General features: G+C 38.4%; 1 protein-coding gene across 2 annotated transcripts in view; it reads right to left on the bottom strand.

The window, feature by feature from the left end:
• The window catches only part of snama (something that sticks like glue), a 651,651-nt gene that overhangs the window by 441,459 nt on the left and 195,047 nt on the right, over window positions 1–15,145 (bottom strand). For both annotated transcript variants that reach the window (XM_067149701.2, XM_067149702.2), the window contains exon 11: window positions 2,688–3,050. In XM_067149701.2, coding sequence (XP_067005802.2) covers window positions 2,688–3,050 — 363 coding nt within the window. The remainder of the gene's footprint in view (window positions 1–2,687; window positions 3,051–15,145) is intronic.

Below are 15,145 nucleotides of genomic sequence, written 5' to 3'. Positions count from 1 at the left end.
AGAACTGAAGGATACAAAAGGGTGATTGGTAAATGTGGGGAAGATATGGAAACTAATCGGAATGGGAAGTGTTTGCTGGACATCTGTGCTAGTATGGGTTTAGCAGTTACAAATACCTTCTTCAACCATAAGGCTATTCACTGCTACACATGGTAGGCCAGGGGTACCAGATCCATAATAGACTACATCTTAACCCACTTCGAATTCAGGAAATCCGTTAGAAATGTATGAGTTTTCCGGGGATTTTTCGATGATACAGACCACTATCTCATCTGTAGTGAACTAAGTATCTCTAGGCCTAGGGTAGAGAAAGTGAAATCTGTCTGCAAACGAATAAGGGTAGAAAATCTCCAGGAAGAGGAAATTAGAAGTACATGGATATGATTAGTGAGAAATTTCGAACAGTGGACAGTAAGCAGGTTCAGGATAAAGAAAGTGAATTGGTGGCATACAGGGATGTTGTAGTAGAAACAGCAAGGGAATACCTCGGAACAACTGTGTGTAAAGATGGGAAAAGGCGAACATCTTGGTGCATGATGAAGGGAGAGCAGCTTGTACACGTAAAAAGAAGGCTTATCAGAAATGGCTCCAAACAAGGGCCGAGGCAGACAGGGATTTGTACACAGATGAAAGAAACAGAGCGAAACAAATAGTTGTTGAATCCAAAAAGAAGTCGTGGGAAGATTTTGGTAATAACCTGGAAAGGCTAGGTCAAGCAGCAGGGAAACGTTTCTGGACAGTAATAAAGAATCTTAAGAAGGGAGGGAAAAAGAAAATGAACAGTGTTTTGAGTAATTCAGATGAACTCATAATAGATCCCAGAGAATCACTGGACAGGTGGAGGGAATATTTTGACAATCTTCTCAATGTAAAAGGAAATCATCCTGGTGGTGTTACGAACAGCCAAGCTCATGGGGAGGAGGAAAATGATGTTGGTGAAATTACGCTTGAGGAAGTGGAAAGGATGGTAAATAAACTCCATTGTCATAAAGCAGTAGGAATAGATGAAATGGTGAAGTATAGTGGGAATGCAGGGATGAAATGGCTTCATAGAGTAGTAAAATTAGCATAGAGTGTTGGTACGGTACCTTCAGATTGGAAAAAAGCAGTAATTGCACCTATCTATAAGCAAGGGAACAGGAAGGATCGCACCAACTATCAACGTATCTCATTGATTAGTATACCAGGCAAAGTATACACTGGCATTTTGGAAGGGAGGGTGCGATCAGTCATTGACAGAAAGTTGGATGAAAACCAGTGTGGTTTCAGACCACAGAGATTTTCAGTATGCGTCAGGTAATTGAAAAATGCTACGAGAGTAATAGGCAGTTGTGTTTATGTTTCGTAGATCTAGAGAAAGCATATGACAGAGTACCACGGGAAAAAATGTTCGCTATACGGGGGGACTTTGGAATTAAAGGTAGATTATTAAAATCAATCAAAGGCATTTATGTTGACAATTGGGCTTCAGTGAGAATTGATGGTTCAGGGTACTTACGGAGGTTAGACAAGCCTGTAATCTTTCACCTCTGCTGTTCGCAGTTTACATGGATCATCTGCTGAAAGATATAAAATGACACGGAGGGATTCAGTTAGGTGGAAATGTAGTAAGCAGTCTGGCCTATGCTGACGACTTGATCTTAATGGGAGATTGTGCTGAGAGCCTGCAGTCTAATATCTTGAAACTTGAAAATAGGTGAAAATTAGCCTTTCGAAGACTAAATTGATGTCAGTAGGTAAGAAAATCAACAGAATTGGATGTCAGATTGGCGATACAAAGCTACAACAGGTCGATAATTTCTAATATTTAGGTTGTGTGTTCTCCCAGGATGGTAATATAGTAAGCGAGATTGAATCAAGGTGCCGTAAAGCTAATGCAGTGAGCTCGCAGTTGCGATCAACAGTATTCTGTAAGAAGGAAGTCAGCTCCCAGACGAAACTATCTTTACATCGGTCTGTTTTCAGACCAACTTTGCTTTACGGGAGCGAAAGCTGGGTGGACTCAGGATATCTTATGAATAAGTTAGAAGTAACAGACATGAAAGAAGCAAGAATGATTGCTGGTACCAAGAGGTGGGAACAATGGCAAGAGGGTACTCGGAATGAGGATATAAAGGCTAATTTAGGAATGAACTCGATGGATGAAGCTGTACGCATAAACCGGCTTCCGTGGTGGGGTCATGTGAGGTGAATGGAGGAGGATAGGTTACCTAGGAGAATAATGGACTCTGTTATGGAGGGTAAGAGAAGTAGAGGTAGACCAAGACGACGATGGTTAGATTCGGTTTCTAACGATTTAAAGATAAGAGGTATAGAACTAAATGAGGCCACAACACTAGTTGTTAATCGAGGATTGTGGTGACGTTGAGTAAATTCACAGAGGCTTGCAGACTGAACGCTGAAAGGCATAACAGTCTATAATGATAATGTATATTTGTATGTATGTATGTTGTTAACTATGTGAGGCAAATTAAGCCATACCATAATTGAATTAAATCGTGAAACAGACAGGAAACTCGTAAAGAGCTAGATGCAGAAATAATAAAATCAGGAAGAGACCCTTCTCCTGCAGAATAAAATCCTAAAATTACCTTCAACCATCATTCCAATATCAGGAATATATTTACTCTCATCTCTATACTGAGTGGATACAACGAAAACACTGATTAATCTAAAATGTGAATTACCTTCAAGCGAATGGGTGTGGCCCAGTGGAGGAGGAGGTTCCTGTCGAAGAGTAGTTCGAAGAGCACTGGGTGGAACACTAGCTCCTGGTTCTGGACGACTAACTTCTGTGAGTGTAGTATCAGGTCGCTGGAGTGCAATGCCTTTACGTGGAGGTGGGCCGTGGATGTGAGAAGGTATTGGATCTCCAGGTGCCTCTTGGTGGTGTGGATGAATGATTCCAGTAGAGTTAGTATCTGGCACAAGAGGTATAACTTTTGGCCCACCCAACACAGGAATAGCACTCGAGACTGTTGCAGCTGTTGGCACATGGACCAGAGCACCAGATGTAATAACCTGTGGTACAATTCCATCGCGTGGTTGATCTGGAAAGTAATACAACTGCATTACATGTAGTCCTGCTTTTTTACTTTTTGCCAGACACATTATGTGGAGAAAACAGTCTCAGAAACACACAGCAGGAAAGGGAATGTGTCGACTAGCTCTCACACCATGGACAAATACCATCAAATAAATTACTTGGCAATATGTCTCATTGAGGATAAATGATCCCCTGGATTAAGCAAATGATACAGGAGAGTGAAGAACCATGAAAATTTACAGTGAAGTTGTTTGAAGTCGCTCCATAATAAGTTTTCCCAGCTAACATGTGATCAGTCACATTAAGACACACGAGAATAATCCCCAAAAATAAGGTTTCCCTATTCTTTTATAAATACAAAAAGCTGTGTATTTCTATAATATTTATATTAGTTTAAAAGTTGAACATTAATCTACTTTTCAGTCCGTTTTTTTTTTGCAGAGGCTGCAACATTTTTTATATGCTCATTTCATACCAGCTCGCCACCATGCCATTGAGAAAGCATTGAGCCACATTTTCACCTTGTCTGTGTTTGTTTGAATTTCTGCGCGTTGGGCAAAGAGGGTTGCCGCCACTTGTGTAACTGTTGTTTGGTCTCAGGTGTGAAGTGGAACATCAAGGTTTTGTCACTCGTAACAACCGAGTTTAAAATATCACCCTTTTTGTTTGCATAGCGGCAAAGACCAAACAACAATCATGTGAGTGTCAGCATCCCTCTTCATCCAAACTGCAAAAATCCAAACAAACTCTGGCTACAAGGTGAAACATGCGGTTCAATGCTTCCTCAACAGCATGACGGCGAGCTGGTATGTCGTGGGCATACAAAAACTGTCAGAGCATGTACAAAAATGCATCGACCAAAATGGTGATTCCAGTATGTAGATAAATGTTCAACCTTTAAATGATGTATATAATATAGAAATAAACAGTTATTTGTATTTATAAAAAAACTGGAGACGTTTTTTTTTGGGATTACCCTCATATTTTTCCCATTTAAACTGTTCCAAAACCAGAGGTTTTCTGGTTAAATAGTTTAGATTTTAGAGCCCCTTGGGATTTAAAAAAAAAGGCCAAGCGATGCAGCTCATAGTTAGAGCTCTCCAGTCTCCAAGCAAGATGCACCCTGTCTCCAAGAGAGAGAGAGAGAGAGAGAGAGAGAGAGAGATGTACACATACACACATTGTTATACCTCATTCAGTATGATATTTTGATACCAAAAATACTGATACTAAAGTCACAAAAGAAACTGATGATCAGATAACATTCGATATTGGCAGTGTTAAAGAGACAGTTTCAAACCTGAAAATATAGAAAGAACACTAACGAATTAAATTATCAATAAAATCTTCACAACATTTTTATTATAAGTGGATGCATTATGTAGCCCATTGTTGATAAGCTGATGGTTGGCAATGTCACTGACGTACATTTGTTCTCAACGTTAAATATGTAAGCTGTCATGTTTAAGTCGCCATTAACAAAATGAGTTTAGTTAACAACTCTGTGAATTAGTTTTCAAGGGCCTATTTGTAAATTATTGAAGTTGTGAGACCACCTGGGACAAGACTATAGCCGAACAGCGCTTGGCCAGTACTTGCTCTGGAACGTACTTCACGACCAAAAGCGTAATTTCCTGGAGAACGATTAGAGTTAAAAAGAAAATGTGTATGACCTATCTTGCAGAAAAAAATTTTAAGTCGTATGCTGGGCTTTATTGTGCGACACAACTGACCATTTCCCTCATTATTTTGCTTTATAGTGGACAAAACATGCCCAGGTTTAGTAAATATCTAAATATTAATGGATGCCACCAGTATGCATGCTTTGACATGTAAAAATGGAATTTCCTGCAAAACAAAGAGAAAATATTAGAACTATCTTCTATGATTTTTAATCACTGACATAAGGAGTCGTTCAATTCGTAACCAAGGTCTCCGCTAAAATTATCATAAATACAATACAAAAATTACATTTATTCCTTTCAGAATAACATTAAATCTTTGATTTGTTTAATTTGTCACAGTGGAATTCTCTTAAAAGTACCATAATGCTTGTTAATGTCAACAATATGGGCTAAAAATGAATTTCATTTCTTGCAAAAATGATCATCATTCTTACATAATAGGAGTCGATATTCATACACCAGGTTTTCTTCTGATAATGCGATATTATTGAACAACCAGTATCAATATCAAAACAGCAAATATTAAATAACAAGTGTGATACTGATATCGGTATTACCATAATATGTGCACAAGGAGAGAGAAAGGTGAGGGAGGAGGATACCATTACACTAAACCCACAACAACTATGAATATGAGGGAGGAGTCAGATTTGCTTGCCCACCCATGCCAGCCAATGGAATAGTACGGCATTGCCTAGATAAATAAATGAACGCACTGGCTTGCTATGTTAGATGAAATGCAAATGTTAGAAGAGTGTCCGAAGAAAAGACAGAAAACCAACTCATAATTGTTTCGTGTGTGTGATCTTAATTTTTGTTGTAACTTCTTAATGAAAGTACATTCATTTATGGAGAATGCCGAAAGAGTAAAAATAACAAAAGAGAGGTGGAAATTAAAACTAGAAACATTCCCCCATATATTTCGTGACAAGCCCAAATGTCTCTCTAAGACAGTTAGGAAACATAACTCTCCAGTGACAAGGCAATCCATGTGAACATCTATATCTATTAAAAGCCTTAATCAGAAACATGTCAGTTATCAGCCCATATGCTTAGCAGCTGAAAATAGCACTTATGCCACAAACGCTAGGAAAATAATTGCCTTGTTAAAGAGGAAATTTAAGAATCAGGAATGTAATTTCATTAATCAGAAACATAATTTCATTAGAACACAGAATAAACTAAATATCGCTAGAGCTGAAATGCATTTGTGATGAAATAACTGCAAAAATTCTCATTCAGGTCATCATGCAAAAAATTACAGCAAACAGGTGCAGGAATTACTGATTTCATGTCAGATGGTAGCCAGCTGTATAAAAGGTTTTCTTTTAAAAGGAAGCTATACTTTTCAGTGTCAACTCAGTTTAAATGTAAACTTAAAAGCTATCCAGTCTGCAGAACACACAATTTCAATATAAATATTACACTATAACATACCTGTAAAACAACATTATGAAACAAGGAATAAAACATCTGCTATTAAACAAAGAATGACATGTTTTGTTTTTAAAAGAACATCAGATTCTATCAAGTCACATTCAATATTTGGAAATCATCATCATCGGTTTGCCCTTCCAGCGAGCCGGGTAGAGTGTTTGAAAACGAGCGTCTTCCAAAGTTGCCTATTCAGAAACATTTCATTGTCCAAGACAGATTCCCAATTCCATCCTCTTCTCTCCACGTCTTCCATCATCTTCTTGGTCTTCCAGCTGGTCTTCTACCTGTTATTCCCTTTTCCAAATAAGCACATGGTAACCTTGTGCTATTCATTCATTTACATGCCCAAACCATTTAAGCCTAGATGACCTAAGTCTTTCCTCCATCGATTTATTTAGACCTAGGTTAGATCGGATCTCATCATTTTTCACATGATCAAGTCAGGTCTTTTGGAGGGCAATTCTAAGAAATTTCATTTCACAGGCTTGAATCCTACTACAATCCTTTGATGTTAGTGTGCAGGTTTCCAGAGAATATGTAAGGATGGGAATGAAATACGACTTGTACAGGGTCATTTTTGTTCTTTGTGGGACCTTCTCATCCCATATTTATGTTTATTTTTAATAATAAAGAAATTACCGGCATAATAGGCAGATCATTAAATACTCACAAAGAAGCCCAACACAGTTCTAAAAAATTACGAGAAGTGAAAGCACCTGTAGGGGAAGTACAGCATGTCATTGTCCTGACCAGTGGGGGGCAGGATGTAAAGGAGAGAAGCAGACTGACAGCCGCTTGGATTTGAGCCAACGAAAGGGAATGGTTTTTCGAACACCTAACATTGTATACTGGAATGGCAAAGCAGGATTTCATTAACCCTAGAACTGTAGCGCTCACCTCCGCGACATACACGTGATACACTTGAGCTTCCCCCCATTCTCCCTTTTATTCTATCCCCACATACATCTGGCAGTGCATAGCGCAATGTTTAGCCTCCTTCCTGCTAGCAGAGAGAGTGGAGGTAAGGGTTGTTCAGAATCAGTTTTTAAAATCGTAGTCGTCGCCAATACAAAGTGCTACATATAAACGTTTATTACTACTTTCTCCTGCAAGACGAACTGCTACTAATGATCACCGTACAGTTTGCATTTTATTACACAGAGTGAAACATTTCACTCAGTAGTTGTGTGGAAATATACACCGGGACTCTGTATCTATATTTTTTAGGTTTTCGTATATGGTCAATAGTCTGAAATGGATGGAGATCTCATGGAAGAAGAAATCCAGAATATTCTCACTGAACTTCCCGATGACGAAAGAGAAATAGACTATTTTGAACACGATGACGATTTTGAAGAAGAAGTGACCTAGATCCAGGCTTTATACCCAATGGACAGTAGTTCGATACAGACGAATATGAAAATAAAACGGCGTATTTCTTTTAGTGCCGGGAGTGTAACAGGACAAGTCTGGCCCGCCAGGTGCAGATCTTTTGATTTGACGCCCGTAGGCGCCCTACAAGTCTTGAAGAGGATGAAATACACACAGACCCCATCCGGCAGAATCAAAAAACTTAAGGTTGCAAAAACAATGCATAAAAGTGTACACAAATCATATAAATGATAGGAGGAATGACTTGATTAAAAACGTAAGACATGAACATTAACCTAAAAGTACTCTCTTCTAAAAATGTAGCAGCAATTATCTTAAAGTTTTGTGTGAACGTCCTCTTAACAAGAGTTCACTGAATCTTAGTAACTTTGAAGGTGTAGATTAACAATGAGCCGAGGACAATAACTTATATATCACTATCTTAAAAGTCTAACACCATATTTCCTTTTTCATGAGGAGATTTGTATGAAAGTCTTCTTGATGAACATTCACCGAGTCCCGAAGTAAATGGTGCAAATGTTAAGAACTTGAGGTAAAGCTCAATCCTAGACAATCCTCCAGAACTTGGAACAGCTTCCTCAAAAGATGCAGATAGTGGTTAAGTCCAATTTACGTGTTGGTCTAGTAATATAAGGTTTTTTTCAAGGACCACAGATCCAGTAAAGAAGATTGTAGAAGCCATTGGGCCATTGTTTGATCCTCAGCATGCATCTAAAAACATATCTCCTAGAGAACTACTCCAGTTTAAGAAGAATGCCCCATTTCTTAGAGGATGGTGTCTCAACAATTTTTAGAATATCATGGCATTTACTTGACTGCCATCAAGAACCAACTGCGTCAAGATAATGTGAATGTTCCAGAGATCCTCACAGGATTACGGCTTGCTCACCAACACTATGCAACTGCGCATTAAACTGTGGGTGTATCCATACTCAAATGTGGATTCTGAAAGGTCATTTTCAAAATATAGTCTCATAGTAAGTGATAGGAAAGAGGCCTGGGGGACGGCCTAGAATGAGATAGAGGTGCTCTGTTCTCGACTCTATTGCACATAGAGGAGTCGATAACAATAAAGTACTAGAAGACGAATGGTGGATAGATCGAATAAGGTGGAGGGCTTTGGTACACTACTCTATCCAGAGAGAATCTGGAAAAGGGAATGAATAGAGAAGAAGAAGAGAGAGTAAGTGATAAGAGGCAACGATCGACAGCTGCAAATGCTGAGACATTGAACATGATCTACTTTCAATGATTTCATTGCAGTATCTGGACAAAACAGAAAAAGGTAACTTGTATTCACTGAAAATGTGAATGAGATGCTGCATGGAGATGAATGTAAAATTGAAGTCCTATAAGCGTTTTCTCATTCTTCCATAGGCACGTTTAACGGTTTAACTGTGCTATTTGCTTTTTTACTTCATGTTTTATTAATCGGTTGTGGCATCATACACAACCATTAACCCAGCTTAAGGGAGACAGGGTCACCGCCACTATCCTTCGCTTGAGTAATTCTTGTCTGGCGCATCGACGTTGCAGGGGACGGTATCCTCCACATCAGTAGGCCAGTATGAAGTGGAGCTAAGTTCAGGCAGGGACCCAGTCTCACGGGGTATAACGTGGAACCCGTGCCCAGGGTTACAGGTGAAGACCTTAACAGCATCTTAGGCAGAAAAGGAGACCTTCAGAATGGCGAAAATGATGGATGGATGAGGCAACCCATCCTCTCTGGGGAAAATTAGAAGAGGAAACCACTGCCTTGTGGAGAAGAGGGATCTTCAAAGACTAAGGGAGTAAACCCCGAAAGAAAATCCTCTCATGAACACAACACACGATCGACTACGACACTCTCAATTCCTGTGCATCTTCATTTAACTGCTCCTTTCAAGTGTCTGGTGCAAGGCTATCGAATTCCCTTCCAGTCAGTGTTAGAAATTGCACTTCCTTAGCTTCTTTTAAGTGGTCTTGCCGAGATTACCTATTAAATGTATAACCAGCTTGTAAGAATGGCTGTATGAATGGAAGAATGAATGAGGTTAGGATTTATATTTTGTTAAATTATTTCATTATTCTGTTTTATAAAGTTTATTAGATATGTGGTTAAGTGTAAGAGAGGGCCGTGAGCCTTAACTTCGCCACAAATGAAGGCATAAAATAAATAAATAAATAAATAAATAAATGGAGTGGAATTTATAGTGAATCAGAATGTTGAACCAATAGCTGAAATTGAGTATGTAAATAAAAGAATTATAATAATGGACATACATGTAAACAAGGAACTACTGAAGATAGTACAGGTGTATGCTCCACAGACAGGATGAAGCATGAAAGGAAAAGAAGATTTCCTCAATGAACTGGAAACACATGTTGTTGGAGATGGGATCATGACAATAGGAGATCTGAATGCCCATGTGGGAACTGATAGAATGGGATATGAGAATGTTCTGGGCCCACAAAGGTATGGTGATAGAAATGAAGATGGAGAGAAACTATTGGACTTTTGTATCAGAAACAACCTGATAATAAAGAACACATGGTTTATGAAGAGGAATAGCCAAAACATCAGCCGATATAGTTCGGATGGACAGTATCGAACACTCATCGATTTTATAACAACAGTATTTCTTTTATTTATAACCACCCAGAATTTCATAATTTTATAATTTTAATATATCATCTTCAATACGGTTTAATATGAGATTAATTACATGTAATTTATAATAACAGACCGAGAATGGGGAAGATACATCAAGAATACAAAGATAATCCCCAGTGAAAGTATGGAAGGTGATCATAGATTATTAACTGTGGAATTAAAACAAGTAAAAATCTCTAAAATTGTACTGAAGAAGAAACCAAAGTGGTTTTTTTTGGGGGGGGGAGGGCTTTACGTCGCACCGACACAGATAGGTCTTATGGCGACGATGGGATAGGAAAGGCTTAGGAGTTGGAAGGAAGCAGCTGTGGCCTTAATTAAGGTACAGCATCAGCATTTGCCTGGTGTGAAAATGGGAAACAACGGAAAACCATCTTCAGGGCTGCCAATAGTGGGATTTGAACCTACTATCTCCCGGATGCAAGCTCAAAACCAAAGATCAGGATTTGGGAATTGGAGGAGGAGGATAAAAGAATGGCATTCCACAATTGTGATGATGATGATGATGATTAAAGGGGCCTAACATATAGGTCATCGGCCCCTAATCCTACGAAATGAGACAAAATGAAATAACAAATTAAAAGCCCAAAAACATTCACTGACCACAATTCAAAATGTGAGGACGAAGAATGAATGGATGGATATGAATTTAAAACGATCAGTGGAACCGACCCACAGCGCGTCACATGCACAGAAGCGGGCGTAGAACAATAGTATTACTGACAAAGGGACTGCTTCTATAGCACAATACTGAATCGATGATACTTGTAGTCGAAAGGGGTCCAAAATCCAAGTCAGCATCCCCTCACAATGGTACTGATCGCTAGGAAAGTAAAACCATAGTATTTGTCATGTTGCGGAGTAGCGTAGACTCGCGGTATTCCACACATTACGGTACTGCTCACAGGTAATGAAATTCGCACATGTATTACAGACCTACGCTGGTTCACACATTGCGGCGCCATTTACAGGCAACACAAACCTATGGTGTTCATCACATAAGGGTACCACAGGGACTTGTACTATCCCATCTCATATAGTGAGTATTAATCATACGCAAACCAGAACCGTGGGTTCCCTCATCCCATGGTGTCACTCACACAGTGCTACTAATCACAGGTACTGTAAAAGCCGCCGCGCTCTAGTTTGCTACTTTTCACAAACTTATTTGGTACCCAACATAGTGGTACTACGCGCAAGCAAAAGCGACCCAGGTGTTCCCCGTGTGGTGGTACTAATTACAAGTAGTTTCATGGTTCTAATTTGATCATCCTTTGGTCGCCCCTATTAGTTGCCTCTTACGACAGACAGAGGATACCGTGGGTGAATTCTTCGTCTGCGTCCCCCACCTACAGGGGGTATTCCAAGACTGTATAAAAAGCAAGCTGCCTAACACAGAAATACGAAGTGGAGAAGAAGAGTGGGACAATGTAAGACAGACATTTGTGGAAGCTGCAATTGAGGTATGCGGGAAAACAAAAGGGAAAGGAGACACAATGGTGGACAGACAAAATAAAAAAGAAATAAAAGAAAGGACAAAGGTGAAGAAAGAAATGGATAAGGAAAAGCAAAAAACGTATCAGAGGGATGAGGATAAGATGGAAAAGTTACATGTGGAATACAAAAGATTGAAACTACAAGTAAAGAAGAATATCAAGGAAGAAAAGGAGAAATGGGGAGAGTTTACGAACAAAATTGAGCAAGAGAGTCGCGGAAATCAGACACTATTACACAGCGTAATAAAAACGAAAAGAATAAATTTAAAAAAAAAAAATCAAGGCATTAGAGAGAGATGGATCCATAGTACATGACGAAAAAGGGCTTTAGAAGGTGATGGCAAAATATTTTGAAAAACTCTCTAATGAGGATGGCTGCTCGGAGGAAGGAGATAAGGAAATGGAAATAATAGATGGAGAAAAAGAAGAGAACTCGATAACATGGTTGGAACTTGAAATGGCAGTGAACGCAATAACCAAAGGAAAAGACTAATTCAATGCTGATATGATTAAGGCAGCAGGAAACAGTGGACCACAGTGGCTATACCGAGCCCCCAATGCCATATAGAAGGATGTAAGGATACCTGAAAATTGGCAACAAGGAAGCATTGTACCATTGTCCAAAAAGGAAATAGGAAGAAATGTGAAAATTATAGAGATATAACCCTATTATCACATGGGCTAAAAAACAATGGCGGAGTCATAGACCAAAGACTGGGGGATATAATAGAAACACAGTTAGAGGAAGAACAATGTGGCCTTAGACTGAATAGATCAATAATAGACTTGAAATTTACAGTGTGAACGATAATGGAAAAACACCTTGAAAGGAACAAGAAAATCACCTTCGTATTTTTGGATTTGGAAAAAGCTTATGATACAGTTAAGAGAAAACGTATGGGAATGCCTATGGAAAAGGAATGTACCAAAATCATTACAGTAAAACCTTGTTAATTTGAAGTCATTGGGACTCAAAAATCGACTGAGTTACGTGATTTCGAATTAATCGCCACTTCATAATTCAGAAGTGCCCACCCTTGCAGTGTTACAAAATATTCTTAGGCCCATTACTGCATGCAGTTAACCTTGATTCACAGTTTAAACCTTTGAAATGTAATGAAAAAAAAAAAAAACCCTACCGTATTTACTCGCATATTAGACCCCTTTATTCCCCCACTTTTACGGCCAACATGCGATAACCTCAAAATTTTGTGCAGTGAACACATTACTTCTAGGCTATAAACAGCTATAAATTGTACGTGTAAACATTCTATATTATTATTTAACAAACCCAGAATGTATTTTATATTGGCTATTTTCGTCAGAAGGCAGTATTTCTAAACGTAAAAAGACAATAAGGGTGAACACGACTTTTAGGCCTACGGTACATATAAAAGTCCGTTTTAGTTACTCATATCACGTCATTCGTTACATCTCATTAATTCCTCTGATGAGGCTGACGTCAGGAAGGGCATACGGCCGTAAAAGCTCGCTACGAAGATTCGTCTCACTTCATACCCGACCCTGTAGAAAAAAGTGATAAAGGTATCGTGTTATCATATAATTAAATATTGATACAAAAGAACATAATGGCCAGTCATTTGTCTCTCTCAGTTCAGCAGTAGGCCTACCGCACAGTAAACCTGATCACTGCTTTCGTTTGAATATTATCGCCTTGCGCCGTCAACTTCCCTGCCCTGATACCTGCGTGTCGGCATTTCAAGTGACGTCATCTTCACTGCCATCTCGTCAGTCGCATCAGCCATGCTTCATTTTTTCTGAGGCATGCACTGCAATTGAGAGCATACAAGGTCCCTTCTTTTTTAACCTTTTAAAAATAATTTCATTCCCGACTATAGAGTCTAAACAGTGTGAATGTATTCCCAAATGGTTTCTGGAGATGGTCTCTGATATTCCCAGTTGGTGTGTATGTAGCAGAAGCCACTCCTTCCGAATAGAGCCATGCTGTACAAGGCATGCCAAACCATCAGCTGATAACTAGCATATGTTACGAGTTGTAGTTTTGAATGTAATACATAGTAACTGGATACATTCTTTTAGTAACTGCGGCTGTTGAAACACAGATCCTTATTTTCAAGTATATTTCATGCTTGTTCTCTACATTTATCACACTAGGATTTACGTAAACAGGTGTCCATGAGATAAGGCAGACCACATTGTTTACGTTAGGTATATTATCGCCCTGATAGCGCCAAAAGTTCCTCAATGGAAAGAATAAAAATAAATAACAGGAAAATATACCGCATTTATGGATATCTACAGGTGTGGGGGTAATGCGTTTTATTCAAACTTTAGGCCTAATTGCAATTTTCATTTCTATTTGTGCTTAATAATAACCTATTGTAATTAAAATACGTCTGAACGTAGTTTTTAAACTGCTGTAGTGTACTGTACTGACTTATTAGAAATTAGAATGCTTATTCTATTATTTTTGAGTAACTTCGACTTGCGAATTTCAAACTTTAATTGTAATTTCCATCTCAGTTTGTGCTTAGTAATAACCTGTTGTATTATAATTAGGATACGTCTGAACGTAGTTTAAAATCATTGTAGTGTATTATAGTAGGTATCTTATTATAAATTAGTGTGTTCATTCTATTACTGTGAAATATTTGTGTAGTATAGTATCTGTAGTACCGGTATCTATAGTATCTGTTGTATCTGTATTAACTCTCTTACTAGAATTCCGTTGCAGTAATTAGGGTAGACTTAACTGCAGTTTAGAATTGTGTAGACCTAATTCCTGTGTATTTCTTTCAGTTGAAAGTTAGAAACTTCATTTTGTTCCGTACTGAACTGGGATTACAGTAAAATGAAAAATGTGTTAAAGGTCCACATTTTCAATACAATGAATGTTTATTGATGTGAGTAATATCACATAACGTTTAAAGAAGAGTGGTACTAGTTTCGACGCTCATTGCACATCATCATCAGCCAATGAATCAATTGAGCAAAATACAGCTTATCAAATAGCAATATATAACACATGATAGCACCAACAAAACAAATGTTAAACTATGACTAGTTAAAATATAAAACACATGACAGCAAATACAAGGACTAATGTTAAAAGTTAAATTGTAACAAGTTAAAACAATGAAAGCAAACCAGAGAGAGTAACACAATTGTTAAGGTATGATACACGACTACATGGACTATTTTCTCGTGTATCATACCTTAACAATTGTGTTACAGACCGGCCGGCTAACATAACCTAGATGTGTGCTAGTTGCATTATTTGAACACATAGTTGAGTCATTAGTTGTTTCGAATTAAAATACTGTGAAACTGTTTATTTAAATGATAAAAATTCATTGTCAGCATAATTACATAGGAGTTTAAATGTTTTGCTTCACTATAACGTAGCGTTGTGCGTGAGCGGCTCTTGGATCAGCGTAGAATCGCTTGCGAGCAC

The sequence above is a fragment of the Anabrus simplex genome, chromosome 6 (assembly GCF_040414725.1).
Source record: "Anabrus simplex isolate iqAnaSimp1 chromosome 6, ASM4041472v1, whole genome shotgun sequence".
In the NCBI taxonomy this organism is placed as follows: Eukaryota; Metazoa; Arthropoda; class Insecta; order Orthoptera; family Tettigoniidae; genus Anabrus; species Anabrus simplex.
This window is presented reverse-complemented; position numbering and strand designations above follow the sequence as displayed.